This window comes from Emys orbicularis, chromosome 10 (genome assembly GCF_028017835.1).
Source record: "Emys orbicularis isolate rEmyOrb1 chromosome 10, rEmyOrb1.hap1, whole genome shotgun sequence".
Lineage (NCBI taxonomy): Eukaryota > Metazoa > Chordata > Testudines > Emydidae > Emys > Emys orbicularis.
Window position 1 is genome coordinate 41,977,365 of NC_088692.1, and position 20,339 is coordinate 41,997,703.

The window sequence follows — 20,339 nt, forward strand, 5'->3', positions numbered from 1 at the left end:
TGAGCTCTTTAATCTTTTTAGCTCCAATCAAGATTGGATTTTTCATGGTAGAGATTTGGATTTTTTTACTTTTGTTTGTATCAGCTGTTGAAATGATGCAAATTCACATTGCAAAGAGTCCTAACTGGGAGAGAGAGAGATTCTTACCCCCCACCTCCCAATCTGTCAATGTGAACCTCCAGTACCAAGAGCACAAAGTAGCCTGTGCAATCTTAGCATTTTGAACGGACCCTAGAGAACTCCAGGGAAGACATCTGTAGCAATCCTTGTGGGTATTTTTGCTCTACCAAGAACAGAAGGCAAGAGTGTTTTTTTTTTTTTTTTTTAATTCTTCTTTCTTTTTCCCAGCGGAGGTAGAGAGAGAAGGGAATGGCAAACGACAGCTCCTTGGCAGTCCACGGCTCCCTTGCTTACGATGACTTTGCCAGTTCTGACTGGTACATGTATGAATCCATGGAACCCGAGACGCCACCAGATGAGTGAGTGATCAACCCTTGGGTTTTTTCCCCAGTTATGCCCTGCGGCCGGAGGGTGCCCTGTCCTCAGTTAGGCAGGGGAATCATTTTTGTCTCAAATTCCCATTTTCCTGGAATGAAATTTTATTTTTCTGATCAAGGAAAGTAGGAACTCCCCTCCATGCATGCACATCTTTTTCCATCTCCCCACCCTCCCAACTTTCTACTCGCAGCTACTTCCCACTAGTGACTTTTTAGAAAAATAACCAAATAAAAAATCTGCAATAGCAACACTTGACTCTGGTTGTAAAACCTGACCACTCTATGCCTCAGTTTTCCCATCTTTAAGATGGAACTAATAACCTCCAGCTACCTGGCACATGTGCTGATATTCCTTCAGCATGCAAAGCGCTATGTTAGTGTTATCTGTGCATCACTGTACTGGTGTTGCTTTTTGTTGCTGCTCGCGACATCTGATTTTTGTGAAGGAGAGGCTGTGTGATGCAGCACTGCATGACACCAGAGCTGGCCCATGGTATCGTTAAGGGACCTCACTACTTCCTCTCTCCACCTTTTCCTACTTCCTGGCATGGGCACTTTAAATTGGCCTCCTGTTGACAACTGCAGGTTGGGACATGCCACTCAGGCCAGTTAAGACCGTTGCTTTGCCATATGGGACAGAGTTCTTCATTACAATGCACTGACTATGTAACCCATTGGTATGTGTGTTACAGGTCCCAGTCTGTGTCCAATCCACAGAGGGTATGAGTGAGTTTAAACCCCCCAGCTAAGGAGTCTGAGCTCTTTAGCCTAAGCTGTTGCAGCTCATGCTCCTAGCTCTGGAGGGCTCTGTTGTAATCCCAAGTGTCTGCCATGGGGAGACTGTCCCACAACTGCACTGTGGGTACCCCAATCTTGTATGTCCATGTTGGTGACATTGTTTATGTGCAGGGTGCTCTCAAAGGAGTCCTTTGCCACTTAGCAATCTAACACTTGTTTCAAGTTGGTGTTTTCAGTAACTACTGCAGCATTATGATGTATCTGTTGTCTTGGGAAAAATATTATCTCTTGTGGATGAACGGCATATTTAGATCCATTTATATAGCGTGTTGCTAGCAAGAGCTGATAGCTTGTGGCAAATCCTTGTTACCATGCAAACTGCAGAGACAACAGCCCCTGCATCAGCTCCACCATGCCTTAGCAAAGCACCTAGTGACAGAGGATGTGGAAAAAGCTAATGTACTCAATGCTTTTTTTTGCCTCTGTCTTCACGAACAAGGTCAGCTCCCAGACTACTGCACTGGGCAGCACAGTATGGGGAGGAGGTGACCAGCCCTCTGGATAAAGAAGTGGTTCAGGACTATTTAGAAAAGCTGGATGAGCACAAGTCCATGGGCCTGGATGCGCTACATCCGAGGGTGCTAAAGGAGTTGGCTGATCTGATTGCAGAGCCATTGGCCATTATCTTTGAAAACTCATGGCGAGCGGGGGAGGTCCCGGATGACTGGAAAAAGGCGAATGTAATGCCCATCTTTAAAAAAGGGAAGGAGGAGGATCTGGGGAACTACAGGCCAGTCAGCCTCACCTCAGTCCCTGGAAAAATCATGGAGCAGGTCCTCAAGGAATCAATTCTGAAGCACTTAAAGGAGAGGAAAGTGATCAGGAACAGTCAGCATGGATTCACCAAGGGGAAGTTGTGCCTGACTAACCTAATTGCCTTCTATGATGAGATAACTGGCTCTGTGGATGAGGGGAAAGAAGTGGATGTTATTCCTTGACTTTAGCAAAGCTTTTGATACGGTCTCCCACAGTATTCTTGCCAGCAAGTTAAAGAAGTATGGGCTGGATGAATGGACTATAAGGTGGATAGAAAGCTGGCCAGATCATCGGGCTTAACGGGTAGTGATGAATGGCTCCATGTCTAGTTGGCAGCCGGTATCAAGCGGAGTGCCCCAAGGGTCGGTCCTGGGGCCAGTTTTTTTTCCAATATCTTCATTAATGATCTGGAGGATGGCGTGGATTGCACCCTCAGCAAGTTTGCAGATGACACTAAACTGGGAGGAGTGGTAGATACACTGGAGGGTAGGGATAGGATACAGAGGGACCTAGACAAATTAGAGGATTGGGCCAAAAGAAATCTGATGAGGTTCAACAAGGACAAGTGCAGAGTCCTGCACTTAGGACAGAAGAATCTCATGCACTGCTACAGACTAGCGACCGAGTGGCTCGTCAGCAGTTCTGCAGAAAAGGACCTAGGGATGAGAAGCTGGATATGAGTCAATAGTGTGCCCTTGTTGCCAAGAAGGCTAATGGCATTTTGGGCTGTATAAGTAAGAGCATTGCCAGCAGATCGAGGGACGTGATCATTCCCCTCTATTCAGCATTGGTGAGGCCTCATCTGGAGTACTGTGTCCAGTTTGGGGCCCCACACTACAAGAAGGATGTGGAAAAAATGGAAAGAGTCCAGTGAAGGGCAACAAAAATGATTAGGGGGCTGGAGCCCATGACTTATGAGGAGAGGCTGAGGGAACTGGGTTTATTTAGTCTGCAGAAGAGAAGAATGAGGGGGGATTTGATAGCTGCTTTCAACTACCTGAAAGGGGGTTCCAAAGAGGATGGATCTAGACTGTTCAGTGGTAGCAGATGACAGAACAAGGAGTAATGGTCTCAAGTTGCAGTGGGGGAGGTTTAGGTTGGATATTAAGAAAAACTTTTTCACTAGGATGGTGGTGAAGCACTGGAATGGGTTACCTAGGGAGGTGGTGGAATCTCCTTCCTTAGAGGTTTTTAAGATCAGGCTTGACAAAGCGCTGGCTGGGATGATTATTTGGGGATTGAGCCTGCTTTGAGCAGGGGGTTGGACTAGATGACTTCCTGAGGTACCTTCCAAACCTGATATTCTATGATTCTATGAAAGCACGTTTTCTCTCTCTCTCCCCCATGATCCTACTGCTACTGCAGTCCATATGAGCAGGATTAGGCACCAAGTGTTGTTTCATTTCCATGCACTGTCAAGTTTTGTCTCTATTGCCCTGATTTAGGACAGCACCCAAGCACACGATCAACAATAATCATTCTTGAATTTGATCATTCCTATGTAAGGATGACGGGGAATGGAATGTTTTTATTCTTTCCCAATGGAAATACAATTAACCCCTTTGCTCCAGGGTCCCCAATAAGAATAGGGGTTAGCACCATGTAGAGAACAAAAAACCTCTAAAGTTTGCAGAGTCTGATAATATTTTGACTGAGGATCTAAATCTTGATTCATATCAGGGTAAATATCATTGAAGTGTCGATTGGAGGTTGATCACCGAGAATTGTCAAAAAAGGTTGGATTAAACAAAACACAGCTTTTTTTGAATTACTGTTTTACTTTGCAGGTTCTAGAATTAGTGTTGTTTACTGACTGATTTTATGCTCCTCTGTATTTCTGGGTTCGGAAGAAGTGAGGGTGCTGAAATATTGTCCCATGGGCATTTCTACGCTTGTGAAATAAGCAGTGCCTCCCAAATCTCTTAAAACAACCTGCTCTTGTAGGCTGTCTTCACTGCAAAAGAGAGGGTGTCTCACACGGTGATGTCTCCACTGGGTTGTTACATCAACAGAGCTAAGGCCCAGGCAGATTTTTACCCTGATGCAGGAAGCCTATGGTTTACTTTGGCTAGCTACATTGAGGTAAACACGACAGTGGTTTGTTTGCACTAGGATTTTATGTTGAGATCGCTCCCTTGATTTAAAAACACACCACTTCTTTCGGTCAAGCCCAAGCCCTAGTGAGCTGACTCTTGCAGACGAGGGAGGTTTGGGGAAGTATCTGAACTTCAGAATGCTTCTCTAGTCCTCCGCTAGCAACCAAATAAGTCAATGACACCTAAGGCCAGGTCTACACTACAGAGCTGTGTCAGTATAATTATATCACTCAGAGGTGTAAAAAATCCACACCTCGGGGTGAGGTAGTTGTACTGACCTAACACCCCATGTAGACAGCGCTATGTCAATGGGAGAGCTTCTCACACCCACATAGCTACTGCCTCTCAGGGAGATAGATTAACTACGTCTATGGAAAAAGCTCTCCTGTTGGTGTAGTAGCAGCTTCACTAAAGTGTTGCAGCTGTGCCTCTGTAGCACTGTACATGAAGACAAGCCCTCAGTGTGTGACTTAGGGAGGTAGTGTGGCCTAGTGGATAAAGTGCTGGACTGGGATTTAGGAGACTTGAGTTTTATTCCTGGTTCTTGCTACTGACCTGCTAGGTGACCTTGGGCAAGTAATTTCCTCTCTCTCTCTGCCTCAGTTTCCCCATCTGTAAAATGGGGTAATGATACTGACCTCCTTTGTAAAGTGCTTTGAGATTGACTACTGTACAGTGCTAGATAAAAGCTAGATCTTATTACTACATGACTGACTGCTTTCCATTACATGTGCTTCTATGAGGAAGGCAGGTCTGATGATAGAGCTCAGGATAGGAGGATCTCAAATGTCAGTGTGTGGAGTGCAGGCGTCTGCAAGATGCTTCATCTAGGTGGGATTGCCCAGCCTGCTTTCCCTCCTATTCATGGTGGCCATTGCATTGCCCCTTGAGTAGGAAAGTAACATTCTCTGTCTAATGGGAGAGGGGGTTTGTCTTGGGCCCAAACTTTCGACAGTCATTAATGATTTTAGGTGCCTTAATTTTAAGGGGCATAACTTGTGACTCCTTTTAAAGGGGGCTGATGGTCACAGGTTGGGTGTTCAGCCCTCTATGATAATCAAGTTGGACAACCCAAAAGTAAGATGCCTAAAATCAGGCCTTTGTTTGTTTAAAACTTGTATTGTATTCCCTCCACTGCTCTGCTTTTCACACCCTGCTGTCATCTGTTCTGTTCCCCCCTCTCTTCCTGGAATGCATTGCTTGATGAATGTGTTGTGTAACCCACCCACCCCTTGAACTGTAAAGTGCCATTGGGCCACTACCCGCAGCACATCATCCAAATGATTTACGCTCGGAGACCTGATGCTCATTAAGAGGCCTCTGTGTGAATGAGAACTACAGCCAATCACCTGGGAGGGAGGGGAGTATTTACCTGTTTGTACTGTAGCAGTGCCTTGGTTTGTGCCAGCGGCTGTACAAACACAGAACAAAACGGTGCCCCCTGCCCCCAAACAATTGACAATCCAAGTAAACAGAAACTTGTTGTGCCAACATCTTTGTGAAGAAAGGTTTGCTTTATTTCCAGCAGCTCACAGGGTTGCTCTGAGATTATCTGTTTATTTCAATGAAAACTTTGGGCCAAGAATGTCTGTCACTCCACTCCTGGCTCTTATGCAAGCAATATCAAAGCTTTTGTTACCAATTCCATTCCAGTTCTCTTCTTGACACCTTCTAACTTTCTCATTCTTACTCTCAGGTCACAAGTAAATATTTTGGAGGTAAAGTTTCAAAAAAATACAGCTTTCTTTTTATATCTATATCGTAAATTCAGTAGAACTTTGCCGTAGCACACACCTGACAGCCATTTTTTTATGAGAACTATGTCCCAATCTTTCAGCAAAGATTTACTAAGACTGAATTATGGAAGATGCACTAATTTACAAAATATACTACTGAACATTAATCTGTGCTGTAGGTTGTCATAACCAGAAATTGGTGAAAAATGCCCATTTTCTGGTGAGAATTTTTAACTTTGTGGGGAGATTTTGGGGAAAATCTCATTCCTTTTTCCATAATCAAAAGTCTAAACACACCTTACCAAAATCTTCAGTAAAAATGTTCAGGTTTTGAAAATAAAATCAGAATCTTTACCAAGAAAATTGTTACTGATTGTTTTCATTAAAAAAATAGAAACGTTTTTACTAAAATGGAAAGTCTTGCAGCATATTGTCAATCTGGTCTAAAAGCCATTCTTAATTTCCTGCCCTGCCAAAACCACCCAAAAACCCCCTCAGCCTCTCAGTGTTCTCATTGAAATCTGGTCTAATCATAACTCATTCAAATAAACTTTATTCTGATAACATGCTTTTCATCCCTAGACCTCAAAGCATTTGACTTACCCCCATTTTACAGAAGGGAAAACTGAGGGATAGGGAAGTGAAATGACTTAACCAAGGGCACTCGGCAAATCAGTGGAAGAGCTGGGAGTAAAACTGCTGTATCCACTAGGCCAGTGGTTCTCAACCAGGTGTCTGGGACGCCCTGGGGGCTGTGAGCAGGTTTAAGGGGGTTTGCCAAGCAGTGCCAGCATTAGACTTCCTGGGGCCCAGGGCAGAATGCCAAAGCCCCACCGCATGGGACTGAAGCCCAGGGCCCCAAGCCCCGTCATGCAGGTCTGAAGCTGAAGCCTGAGCAACTTAGCTTCACAGGGCCCCCTGTGGTGTGGGGTCCTAGGCAGTTGCCCTGCTTGCTACCCACTAACGCTGGTCCTGGCTTTTATATGCAGAAAATCAGTTGTGGTACAGGTGGGCCATGGAGTTTTTATAGCATGTTGCGGGGGGGGGGGGGGGGGGGGGGGGGGAGGGGGCTTCAGAAAGAAAAAGGTTGAGAACCCTTGCACTAGCAACATTGCCTCCCAGGAACAAAGTTCACTTGCTGATGTCAGGTTTTTATTTTGTGTTTATTCAATTGAGCTCTGACTCTGCACCATTGCCATCAATGGGAGCTCTGCCTTTCACATCAATGGATGCAGAATCAGGCCTTAATTAATTTGTAATGTTTTGGCCACTAGCAATGGGCTTCTCTGTTGCTGAGTTCCTCTTGCATTCCAAAAGTCATCAGTCCTTAATCTCTTATGATGAAAAACAATCTATTTTTAAGTCTCTCAGTACACATATAAAATCTTAAGATGGCATCATGTATTTTAAACACTTTGGAAGAAGCTACTGATGAGTCGTGGAGGCAGGTAAGAATATTCCATATGTTTGGTGCAACCCATTGCATTAAAGCTATCTGTGTGAAAGCAATTCCGTTCTCCTGTTGCACGTTTGATCTCCATATCAATGTGCTTAACCTTAAAGCAGAACTCAGCAACATGAGGGGAAATATTTGATTGCTGTTTATACAGCTGTGTAGTACGCCGGGCACTCACCGCCATGGTGCCTCCTGCTGGTCGTCCGGGAATTAGCTCAATTCCAGCCTCGGAGTGCCTCCTGCTAGCCGGTGTCTTCCTACTGGTGCCTGCTTACTTCTGATCTCCACCACTTATAGTACTTCTGGCCCCGTGTCCCTCCCGGACCCCAGTGCCTCTTATCTTGGGGTGCTGCCCCACAGCAGTGCCCCCACATTCTGGGTCTCCCCTCCCCAGGAACCCCAATTCCCTGAGCCCACATCACCTCAGTGACCCACTGCCAGTCCTCATCTAGCCCCTTCCCTCAGGGGCAAACTGCAGTCCGAAGTGGCCACTTATCAGCAAGGGGGTTTGGATCTGCTGCCTTTCCAGCCCCAGCTGCCTCCCTAGTACCTCCCTTGGCCTTTAGCAAGGCCTCAGCCTGGGGACTCACAAGGCCAGAGCTCCTCAGCTCTGCCTGTCTTTCCCCAGCCCTGCTCTGCCTCAGGTACCCTGCTTGCTCTCCCAGGCAGCTTGGTCCTCTTTGCTCCTCAGCTGGAGCAAGAGTTTTCTCTCACTCCCTCAGCCTGCCCTTTCATCCGGCCAGCTGTGCCCTAATTGGGTGTGGCCACACCTGTGGCTGTTTACCCAACCAGCCTTCCTGGCTGCTTTTAACCCCTTCCTAACCAGAGCTGGGTGACTTACCAGCTACAAGCTGAAACTACCATAAGGTCTGAGACCTTGATATTGCAAAAAGTACTTATAAGCTAATAAACGTAAGGGCAACTCACGATGCTGTCTAGCACTTTAAATTCAAGTTTGCCTAGAAAAATTCACTCCTGGAGGAGATTTTTTGTTTAATTTTTTTCCTTTCCATGTTTGTTCAGCATTATTGCATAGGTTCTCTCTTCACTTGTGACTGTGCCTTGTAAGAAGGCTAGCCCAAGGAATTCTGAGTCCCTGTAGAAGGTTCTATTGATTTTTGTCATTTTCCTGTCTTGCTGTCTTTTTCTCTTTGCTTCTCTTCCATTCCTGCAAGAGAATGGAGACCTTTCTCAGCCTCTTTAAAGCCTTTTGAGGAGGCTTAGTCAGCTGGAATCTGGGGATGTAATTTGCATATTAAAACATGCAGATTAGTTCACTGGAATTTTCACAGTTGGAGCAAGTACTGCCTCCAGTTCTGCTCTAAAGCATATGGGGACATTATTAGGGAACAGAACTGGATGTTGCTAGCTTGGCATGTAACTCACATGCTTGTGGTGATCAGGCTTCCTCTTAACATGTAGTTAAGGCACTCCACTGGGACTTGCACGATCTGAGTTCTAATCCTAGCTCTCCCACAGGCTCCCTGGGTGACCTTGGGCCATTTGCTTAATCTCTGGGTGCCTCAATTCCTCAGCTATAAAAATGGGAATAATTCCTTCCACCCTTTGTCTGTCTTGTCTTTGAAGCAGGGATGGTGCCATGGACTGGCAGGTTTGCCTTTGAAGGCAAACTGGGCTGAGCCTTGCCCACCACCTAGCAGCCCCAGGGATAAATAATGATTGGGCCGGTATCAGTTAGGGAGAGTTAATGATAGTGACTGACCCCAGGTGAAGGGGAAACTGAGGAAGGACAGTATAAATTGAGATGAGGATGCAGAAGGAGGAGGTGGCCCAGCAGTTTGGGGTTGGCTGTGGCCACAGGAATAGAGCTAACTCAGGTGGTGACCCCTTGAGCAAGGGGCCAGGTGTCAGGGAGCCAGCCCTAGGGCTGGTCTTCCAGGAGGGGAACAGGGAATAGAAAAGACCCATAGGGAGCAGGAAAGGCTCCTGTGAGGGAGCCCTGAGCTAGGGTCTACAAGGAGCAGGGAACTGAAGAGAAGCCCAGGAAGGGCCGAAAACAGTAGCGGTGTATGTTGTATCTGGAGTCCCAACAGGGGAAAGCCTCCAACAGAGTTGGCATTCTGAGAAGGGTGAATTGAGGTCAGGAAGGGCAAAGGACTTCTTCTTTGTTAACTTGGGACTGGTGGTGCTGGCTATTTTGGGAGTCTGATTACCCCAGTAGGGACTGAACGTTTGTGACTTGTCTGGAGAGCGGGCCATGGGAGACCCAAGCAGAAGCAGATGGACTGCAGGAGGCGCTAGAGACAAAGATACTTGCAACATTATGACTCAATGCAAAGGAGTGCTCTAATGATGAGTGCGTCCCATAATAAATAATCTCTCACTATGTGTATGCCCAGATGCTAGTACAATGGGCCCTCGTCCTGGGGACGTTCCAGATGGAAGCAGAAATTGATGGAGTGTGGTGGTTTCTCTGATGCAGTCTTGTTTCAGTACAAGGAATGAACAAATGAAGCTTATCCAAATGCAGGAGGAACCAAGAGCAAAAGGAGCAGTTTCTTAGCTTACAGGCCAAAGCCTCTTTAGCCAACAGACCCAACAGCTCTCTCTAGCTTTTTCCAGGGTCATGCTCTGCTCACCAGCTGCTGCTTGGCTTTCTTGCTTTTTACCTCTGTGTCTCTGTCTCTCTCTCTCTCTCTCTCTCTCTTCTTGTCCAGTCTCAGTTTGTGTGCAACGTATATGGATAGATACACATGTCCACACACAAACCTCTCAGCAACCCCCGGCCCACTCAGTCCAAACTCCTGCGTGGGTTCACAACCCCCTTTTGTGTTACGTGGGGCAGGGGAATCTTCTGATTAATTCATCCTGACAGGTAGGTTAATTAAAGGCTGCGTTCACATCCTGTCTCAAAGACATTTGTGATTCCTGCACTCACCAGTACCTGTCAGCATAACATTATTAAATGTTAGCCCATGTGCAAGAACATTCCACAGAACATGGAAGTGAGTGAGCAGGGAGAGAAGAAAGTACTAATACCATGTGCTTCGTGGAGCACTGAGACTTGACAGAGGTACATAAAAGGAGCTGTCTTGCTCTTCTCTGCACTGCAGGAATACTGCCTGTTCTTCCAAAACTGTCACAACATGAACTGGGCTCAGGGTAAAGTCAAAGAATCATAGAATATTAGGGTTGGAAGCAGGGCCGGCTTTAGGAAGTGCGGGGCCCCGGCAGGATGACTTAAAAAAAAAAAAAAAAAACACGGAAAAAAAAGCCTTTCATTTCTTAGCAACCGGTTCCCTATAAAAAGTTCTGATTTAAGGGATGTGCCACAGTATGTATTTTTTTGTACCAATAGGGTTACCATATGTCTGTATTTTCCCAGGAGGAATTTTTAAATTTTACAAATTTAAATTTAAGAACCAAAAAGCCTGACGTGTCCGGGAAAATACGGATGTATGTTAACCCTACCTAAAGTTCTTTTTTAAAAAGATGGGCCTGAACTAGAAATGAGCTCCGTTTCACATGTGTGGGTCCCCGCCACTCCCTGGGGGTGTGCTAGGGTGACCAGATGTCCCGATTTTTATAGGGACAGTCCTGATTTTGGGGTCTTTTTCTTATATAGGATCCTATTACCCCCCCACCTCCTGTCCCGATTTTTCACACTTGCTGTCTGGTCACCCTAGGGTGTGCACATGTGTGGGTCCCAGCTGCTCCCTGCCCCCCTCATTGAAGCAGGTGTGCAGGGTTACTGCCCTGGGAACTGCAGGGCACCAGTGGACATGGGGTTGGCTGGAGGCACGGCAGGGGTTGGCTGGAGGCACGTCGGGGGCTGGCTGGAGGTAGGGTCTGGCTGCAGGCAGGGCAAGGGGTGCGGGTCTGGCTGGAGACAGGGGTATGTGGGGTGGGTTGGCTGGCTTCAGGCAGGGCCGCAGGGGGGTGCAGCATGGGTTGGCAGGGCTGGAGACAGAGGAGTGTGGGACTGACTGGCTTGCGGCAGGGGTTGGCTGGAGGCAGGGCAGGGGGTGCGGGGCTGGCTACAGGCAGGGCAGGGGGTGCAAGGCTGGTGTGGGCAGGGGTGTGTGTGGGGCTGGCTGTGGGCAGGGGGTGTGGCAGGGGCGGGCAGCGGCAGGGCAGGGGGGAGGAGCTGGTGCGGGCAGGACAGGGGGTGCAGGGCTGGTGCGGCAGGGGCTGGCTGCGGGCAGGGGGTGCGGCAGGGGCTGGCTGGAGACGGGCTGGCTGCAGGCAGGGGGTGCGGGGCTGGCTGCAGGAGGGGCAGGGGGTGTGGGGCTGGCTGGAGACAGGGGCTGGCTGCGGGCAGGACAGGGGGTGCGGGGTTGGTGCGGGCAGGGGGTGCAGGTACAGTCCACCCTGTATGGTAAGTGACCCCTCCTCCTCCTCCTCCTCCTCCCTCCCCCACCAGGATAGCAGCAGCAACCCGGGGCTCGGGGGGTATTTAAAGGGCCCAGGACTCCCCTGCTTCTACCGCCCCGGCCCTTTAAATAGCCACGGGAGCCCTGGGGAAGCGGTGGGGCTCCAGTGGCTATTTAAAGGGCTGGGGCGGTAGAAGCAATGGGAGCCCCGCTCTTTTTAAATAGCTCCCAGAGCCCCGCAGCCCTACCCCAGGGCTCCAGCAGTGGGGCTCTGGTGGCAATTTAAAGGGCCTGGGGCTCCAGCCCCTGCTGGGAGCCCCAGGCCCTTTAAATTGCCCCCCTGGGGAAGCTGGGCCACCCCGGTACCGGGGCTTGGGCGCAGGGCCCTCTTAGGGGTGGGGCCCGATTCAGGGGAATTGGTTGAATTGGCCTCAGGAGGTAATCTAGTCCAACCCCCTGCTCAAAGCAGGACCAATCCCCAACTAAATCATCCCAGCCAGGGCTTTATCAAGCCTGACCTTAAAAACCTCTAAGGAAGGAGATTCCATCACCTCCCTAGGTAACCCATTTCAGTGCTTCACCACCATTCTAGTGAAAAAGTTTTTCCTAATATCCAACCTAAACCTCCCCCACTACAACTTGAGACCATTACTCCTTGTTCTGTTATCTGCTACCACTGAGAACTGTCTAGATCCATCCGCTTTGGGACTACCTTTCAGGTAGCTGAAAGCAGCTATCAAATCCCCCCTCATTCTTCTCTTCTGCAGATTAAACAATCACAGTCCCCTCAGCCTCTCCTCATAAGTCATGTGCTCCAGCCCTCTAATCATTTTTGTTGCCCTCTTCTGGACTCTTTCAAATTTTTCCACATCTTTCTTGTAGCGTGAGGCCCAAAACTGGACACAGTACTCCAAATGAGGCCTCACCAATGCCGAATAGAGGGGAATAATCACGTCCCTCAATCTGCTGGCAATGCCCCTACTTATACAGCCCAAAATGCCATTAGCCTTCTTGGCAACAAGGGCACACTGTTGACTCATATCCAGCTTCTCATCCACCATAATCCCTAGGTCCTTTTCTGCAGAACTGCTGCCTAGCCACTCTGTCCCTAGTCTGTAGCAGTGCATGGGATTCTTCCGTCCTAAGTGCAGGACTCTGCACTTGTCCTTGTTGAACCTCATCAGATTTCTTTTGGCCCAATCCTCTAATTTGTCTAGGTCCCTCTGTATCCTATCCCTACCCTCCAGTGTATCTACCACTCCTCCCAGTTTAGTGTCATCTGCAAACTTGCTGAGGGTGCAGTCCATGCCATCCTCCAGATCATTAATGAAGATATTGAACAAAATTGGCCCCAGGACCGACCCTTGGGGCACTCCGCTTGATACCGGCTAACTAGACATGGAACCATTGATCTCTACCTGTTGAACCCGATGATCTAGCCAGCTTTCTATCCACCTTATAGTCCATTCATTCAGCCCATGCTTCTTCAACTTGCTAGCAAGAATACTGTGGGAGACCGTATCAAAAGCTTTGCTAAAGTCAAGGAATAACACGTCCCCTGCTTTCCCCTCATCCACAGAGCTAGTTATCTCATCATAGAAGGCAATTAGGTTAGTCAGGCATGACTTGCCCTTGGTGAGTCCATGCTGACTGTTCCTGATCACTTTCTTCTCCTCTAAGTGCTTCCAAATTGATTCCTTGAGGACCTGCTCCATGATCTTTCCAGGGACTGAGGTGAGGCTGACTGGCCTGGAGTTCCCTGGATCCTCCTCCATCCCTTTTTTTTTTAAAGGAAAGTCTTTGGGTTCAGTCAGGTCAGTCCTTTGGGTCTTTGGGTTCAGTCAAGTCAGTCCTTTCTCTGCTTGTTCTGTCATGTTCAGAATATAATGTGCCTCTCTGTGCCTCAGTCTACCTATCACTATAATGGGGTAATGATTCCGACACACCTTTTGTAGGCTGATTTTAATTCCTCAGATGAGAGTTCATGTATAAATGGAGGCTGTTACTATTGTACGACAATTTGCAAGGTTCAGCTAATCAAATAACCTCCTTGGCTGAACAATCCTTAACTCTGTGTTGTGAGTTACTGATGGACTCTTCCATTATAACTGCTTATGAGGGTGTTGGGTGCTGTGGGGTATATATCTCACATTGCCTTGTGACCTTGTTTTGAGTGGCTCATGAGTGGAGAGGAATTCATCTCATATTGCACAGCCACCAGCTGTTTTGCCTGTTACAGAGGAGACACGCTGCTCTTTGGAGACTTTCTTTGCTCTTTCTTATTTATTTTACTTTTAAAATAAAAGCCATTCAGATGGAAAGTGTGTGGTGCTTCTGTGGGGCTGGGGAATGCTGAGATGACGGGAGACTTCAAATATGGCAAAGGAGAGCAGTTAGCAGAGAAGAGGAGCAGGAATAGCTGAATGTGTTTGTAAATGCAGACTGCTTGTAGAAGCAGTTTGATTGCTTTATAATATAATACACTTGCTGTGTGGTTAGCACTAATTAAAATATAGGGTTCCTCTATTGCACTCTGACCATCAGGACAGATGGACAGATTTTCAGTTCTGCTTCCAGAGCTGCATCTATGGTATCTATAACTGCATTAATGGTAACCTCAGAACAACTTATAAACACAGAGAGTATGGGTTCTTCCCGGTTTGAAACTCAGCTCTGCAGGAATGAATGGAAATCTGCTTGGGAAGGCTCATGTGCATATGTTACAGTTTGCCTGCGGTCAGCACAGAGAAGAGCCCTGATCGCTAAAGGTCAGTATGCTCTCTGTCTGGCTATCTAAAACCAAATGGTGTTCAATAATGATGATAGTCATTACAGAGTGTTGCACAGATGTGGCTTTCAAAGCACCGTACAAAGGTGGTGAAGCACTATTATCCCTGTTTTACAGATTGGGAAACTGACGCAATGGAGAGATTAAATGACTTGTCCATTGTCACGGGGCAAACTGGTGGCAGTCAAGTCTAGAACTTAAGTCTCTAGCTCTGTGCTTGGGCCATTAGACTCCTGGCTGTGTTTCAGAGGCCTTTAAATATTCAAATGTGGCTGGATATATGTGGCATAACACTATAGTTAAGAGGTAACATCAATAGAATGGGGTATTGTCACAGGATAACTCATCTCTGGAGGCTACATCAAAGTCAAGGGACCTGTGGGACATGTAACATGAAGCAGGAATGTTTTTCAAACCAAGAGGCTTTTGAGCCTCGCATAGAATTCCATTAAAACTAAGGATGCATGAACCAAGGTTTCATCCGAAACTCTTCCTGAACCTTTATAAAGGTTTGGAAAAGTTCTTAAAACACTTCCTCCCTGGCCCCCAAGTGCATTTTGTGGTATTTCTGTCCCAGGTCTGGAAAATTTTGAGAGCGACTCAGACTGAATAGTAGACTCTGTGCCCCCAGATTGTTCACTGACATCTGAATGTTTGGTTGCCATCCCTACTCAAATCCTCCAGCTGCTGTTGCCTAATGAAATTAACATAGGACTGGGAGTCAGCATTTGGGGGGTGACTCTGACATTGAGTCTGGCTGGGACCTTAGGAGCATCACCTAGCCTCTCTGACCCCATTCCTCTAACCATTCCCCAGTGCTTTGTCCAGACTATGTGAGGAATAGGTCTCTAATTACCTCCCTCAGCAGCCTCTTTCACAGCCATCAGACTCCATCCTGCTCACATTAAAGTCAATGGCAAAAGGCTCATCGACTTCAATGCTGGCAGGATTGGGCCTGCTGTTAAGCAGCTTGACTTCATATTCAACCTAAACTTTCCTCTGCTTAATTAGAACCTGTTACTCCTAGTTATTTTGCCTTCGCCCACTCTAAACAATTCCCCTTCTCTTTCCTGGCTGTGGCATTTACTCCTGTCAAACACGTTTTACATGATGATCAGTCTCCCTGAGTCACTATGCATATTGAGTGTCTTTTAATCTTTGCTCATACAGCAGCCCTTCCAGCCCCTGTCATTTGGTTGCTCTTCCTTTTGTAATACAGGAACTCCTCACTTAAAGTCATCTGGGTTAAAGTTGTTTCATTGCTGATCAATTTGAGAACATGTTCATTTAAAGTTGCGCAATGCTCCCTTATAACTTTGTTTGGCAGCTGCCTGCTTTGTCCACTGCTTGCAGGAAGAGCAGCCCATTGGAGCTGGTGGGGGCTTGGAACCAGGGTGGGCCGGCAGGCCCCTGTCAGCTCCCTTAAGTTCCCTGTGCTGCAGCCATCCAGCAGGGTATCCGTTGCAGGGCAGTTCAGCTGTCCCTCCCCCCACTGCCGTGTGCTGCTCCTGCCCTCTGCCTTGGAGCTGCTCCCGGGATCCTCCTGCTTGCTGTGCGGGGGGGGGGGGGGGGGGGAAAGAGGGAGGGAAGAGGGGTGCTGATGTCAGGGTGTCCCCAGCCCCCTGGCTCCTTTACACCATCCACAGAGCTGGGGGGAACAGGACAGGGCTCAGGACAGAGGGAGCTTGCTGGCAGCAGCTGCTATCTCAACTTGCTGATCTACTGAGAGTGGGGTCAGCATACTTAAAGGGGCAATACACACACACACACACAGAGAGTCTGTGTCTCCTCCTTCCATTCCTGCTGCCTTGTAGAGTATGAGGCTACATTAACAACAATGTGTTAATCCTTGAGGGCTCAGCCGAGTGCTAGTTCATCATGTAGCAGAAAGGCATTCCCTGGGAAATATCCCACCCTCTGACTCCACCATCTCAACCAATCATCATTGCTGTGTACAGTATTAAATTGTTTGTTTAAAACGTATACTGTGTGTGTGTGTGTGTGTATGTATGTATGTATGTATGTATGTATGTATATATATATGTCTTTTATCTGGCAAAAAAAATTTCCCTGGAACCTAACCTCCTGTATTTACATTAATTCTTATGGGGAAATTGGATTCATTTAACATCATTTCGCTTAAAGTAGCATTTTTCAGGAACATAACTACAATGTTAAGTGAGGAATTACCGTACGTATCCTTTCTTATTAGTGGAATATATTTAAACTACTATGTAAAATCTACCTAGCATCCCCCTGGGCTGCTCTGCAGAAGGCAAGCTTTTTGTAGGCATAGCTAAATTATTGACACAAGTGCAATCGATGGGGAATAAAAAATATACTTTCCCCTTGAGGCTGGAAGGACATCTACTACAGAATTCTCCTCAAGCTCCTCTAGGCATAGGACATGTGATTACATAAGTCTTTGCTCCTCCTTTATGTAATGAATGTATTTTGAGTGGCTTTATTTATTTTCTTTCAGTATGCTTCCTAATGTTATCCTAGCCTGCGATCCCACCATCCCCTACCGTCTTTATCACACCTGCATGGCTCCTATATCTGTAAGTATCTGCAGAGATTCCATCTTTGGATGAGGCTGGGGTTTGTGCAGCCTTCGGAGGGAAGTCTTATCTGTCCGTCCATGTCATTGAGGCAGTAATTACTGGGGGAGCTTCTCTGGCCGGGACCATGCAGAAGGTCAGATGACCATCAAGGGCCCTTCTGGCCTTAATCTGTGAGCCGTGTTCATGAGCGTGATATGAGTGCCTGCACTGCTCCTGTTTCTGTCATGTGGGGATTGGCAGTTTAACTCAGCAGAGCTGTCAATTGTGGAAGCAGGTGAAGAACAGATGATCTGCTGCAGCCTGTACTTCATGTTTTCACCTGCTGCCCAAGGTATTGCTTTTAGGGTAATTTGGTCCCTGTGTCCCACTCAGCTTTTGGCCCCTCTTCAAAGGCTCCCAGGAAGCATGCCAATAACAGTAGTAGTTTTGCAAGATAGACACCTGTCCACTAGAACTTCACTGAAATCCTCTTTGCCCGCAACTATTCACCCAGGCCACTCACTTGGGCACTAATTGGTAATGACATTTGACATTTGGTCACCACCACCCGAAGTTTGGAGTAGTTGGGAGAAAGACCCAAATGACTGGGCAGTCCTCTGGACCTCTCTGGAGTTCCCCCATCGCTGATCATGCTTCCCTTCAACAGAGAGAATTAGAAATTCATGCTAGGGCCTAAGTGGCCCTAGCAGAACTAGTTGAGCCTGTATATCCACAAGGTTAAGTAGAGCCACCCAGCACAGGGATGGATCTGGTGTCCTGGAAACGGGACTATTACCACAAAAGGACAGTGCATCTAAGGTAAAACCACTGAAGTGATGGAGGAAGGAAGAGAGGTTACAAGGAATGGGGTGGCAAGAGACTGTATTGATCCACTTTGTTCTATATCTGTTCAAATACTGGGGTGCGGATAAGGGCCAGATCCTCAGCTCATGTGTATAAATCAGCCTGGCTCTGGTACAGTCAATGGGAGCTACAGATGTACGTCAGCTGAGGATCTAGCTCCCTTTCTTGTTCTTTGGTTCATTCTGTGCCACACGAACTGTGTTCCTGCCCTTTATTCAGTTGCTTCACCTACCTGCACGTGGGAGTCGCAAGCCCTCTCGGGCAGGGACTGATTTATTGCCCACTGTTGATTCCCTGTTGCTTAGATCTATAAGCATCTCTCTGTTTGGCACCTTCTTGCACAGCTGCACACCTCATTGGGTATCTGATATCCCCACACATCCACCCATGGGGTCAGTGTTTAAAGAGATGGGGCCAGAGGTTTGCACCCTCATAGGTACTTTCACTGTTTTGATTATTTGTCATTGGCTCTCTTTGCAGCTGGCCGTGCTGATAGTCTTGTCTCTGTTGGTGAAACGCAAGAGCCTCTATAAAAGCTCTTGGAATGGAGCACCTGGACTGCTGAGGTACCCAGAATAACCCCATATCCACACCTCTGCACACATCCACCAACACTGCTCCCTTTGCCCCACAAACAACCTTAGCTGAGGTTTACATTTGTTTTCTTGTGACTCTGCACTCCCTGATGCTGTTCAGACTGGAATTGCTGAAATCTCTCAATGGCCTCGATTCCTCAACTGTCTCTGATTTTGCCATCCGAAAAGACTGTGAGCACAGTTCGGTGGGTGCACCTATTAGCCCTTGGTTTATCTAGTGTTCTGATTTGCAGAGAGTCGGCTGTTGGGTAGCTTGGCACCTTGGCACTTTACAGCATGGCATGTAACTAGGCTAGGAGGTGAAATGGCAGATGCAGAATTCAAGGCTGCATTTCAGACCCCAGGCTAGAGCAGGAAGGGCTGGATCAGGCGCTTTCTAGTCAAAAATTTTCAGCTATCTCCAAGTTCACAATAAGAATTTTAAAGTTTGGAGCTTTATCTAACCTGACCTGAACCTTCTTCTCTTTACTGCTTTCATGGCTTTCCCCCCTTCCACTCCTCTTCCCCCACCAGGGTGACCTAACTGCATGGGGAAGCTTTTCTGTAGGCAAACTAAGAGCTATGACCAGGATGGTTGCTTCTGAGTCACTCTGCCATTCATGTGGCAGCCCTGATCATAGAAGATTAGGGTTGGAAGAGACCTCAGGAGGTCATCTAGTCCAACGCCCTGCTCAAAGCAGGACCAACACCAACTAAATCATCCCAGCCAGGGCTTTGTCAAGCCAGGCCTTAAAAACCTCTAAGGATGGAGAATCCATCACCTCCCTAGGTAACCCATTCCAGTGCTTCACCACCCTCCTAGAGAAATAGTGTTTCCTAATATCCAACCTAGACCTCCCCCACTGCAACTTGAGACCATTGCTTCTTGTTCTGTTATCTACCACCACTGAGAACAGCCTAGCGCCATCCTCTTTCGAACCCCCCTTCAGATAGTTGAAGGCTGCTGTCAAATCCCCCCTCACTCTTCTCTTCTGCAGGCTAAATAACTCCAGTTCCCTCAGCCTCTCCTCACACGTCATGTGCCCCAGCCACTTAATCATTGTCATTGCCCTCCGCTGGACTCTCTCCAATTTGTCCACATCCCTTCTGTAGTGGGGGGAACCACAACTGGACGCAGTACTCCAGGTGTGGCCTCACCAGTGCCGAATAGATGGGAATAATCACTTCCCTCGACCTTCTGGCAATACTCTTACTAATACAGCCCAATATGCCGTTGGCCTTTTTGGCAACAAGGGCACACTGATGACTCATATTCAGCTTCTTGTCCACTGTAATCCCCAGGTCCTTTTCTGCAGAACTGCTGCTAACCAGTCGGTCCCCAGACTGTAGTAGTCCATGGGATTCTTCCGTCCTAAGTGCAGGACTCTACACTTGTCTTTGTTGAACCTCATCCGATTTCTTTTGGCCCAATCCTCCAATTTGTCTAGTCACTCTGGACCCTATCCCTGCCCTCCAGCGTATCTACCTCTCCCCCCAGCTTAGTGTCATCTGTGAACTTGCTGAGGGTGCAATCCATCCTGTCATCCAGATCATTAATGAAGATGTTGAACAAAACCAGCCCCAGGACCGACACCTGGAGCACTCTGCTTGATACCGGCTGCCAACTAGACATCGAGCCATTGATCAGTACCCGTTGAGCCCGATGATTTAGCCAGCTTTCTATCCACCTTATAGTCCAATCATCCAATCCATACTACTTTAACTTGCTGGCAAGAATACTGTGGGAGACAGTATCAGAAGCTTTGATAAAGTCAAGATATATCACATGCACACTTTCCCCATATCCACAGAACCATATGGATCATGAATTCCCATGATCTTACTGTTTAGTCTGTAAATCACCATGCATGGCTTTGGGGCAGTAGAAATAAGAAT

At 47.5% G+C, this 20,339-nt stretch overlaps 1 protein-coding gene across 1 annotated transcript in view; it reads left to right on the forward strand.

Moving 5' to 3' along the window:
* Window positions 1–369: 369 nt before the first annotated feature.
* STRA6 (signaling receptor and transporter of retinol STRA6) overlaps window positions 370–20,339 on the forward strand; it is a 41,108-nt gene continuing 21,138 nt past the window's right edge. The window contains exons 1-3 of the mRNA XM_065412237.1: window positions 370–479; window positions 16,944–17,022; window positions 18,349–18,434. Coding sequence (XP_065268309.1) covers window positions 370–479; window positions 16,944–17,022; window positions 18,349–18,434 — 275 coding nt within the window. The remainder of the gene's footprint in view (window positions 480–16,943; window positions 17,023–18,348; window positions 18,435–20,339) is intronic.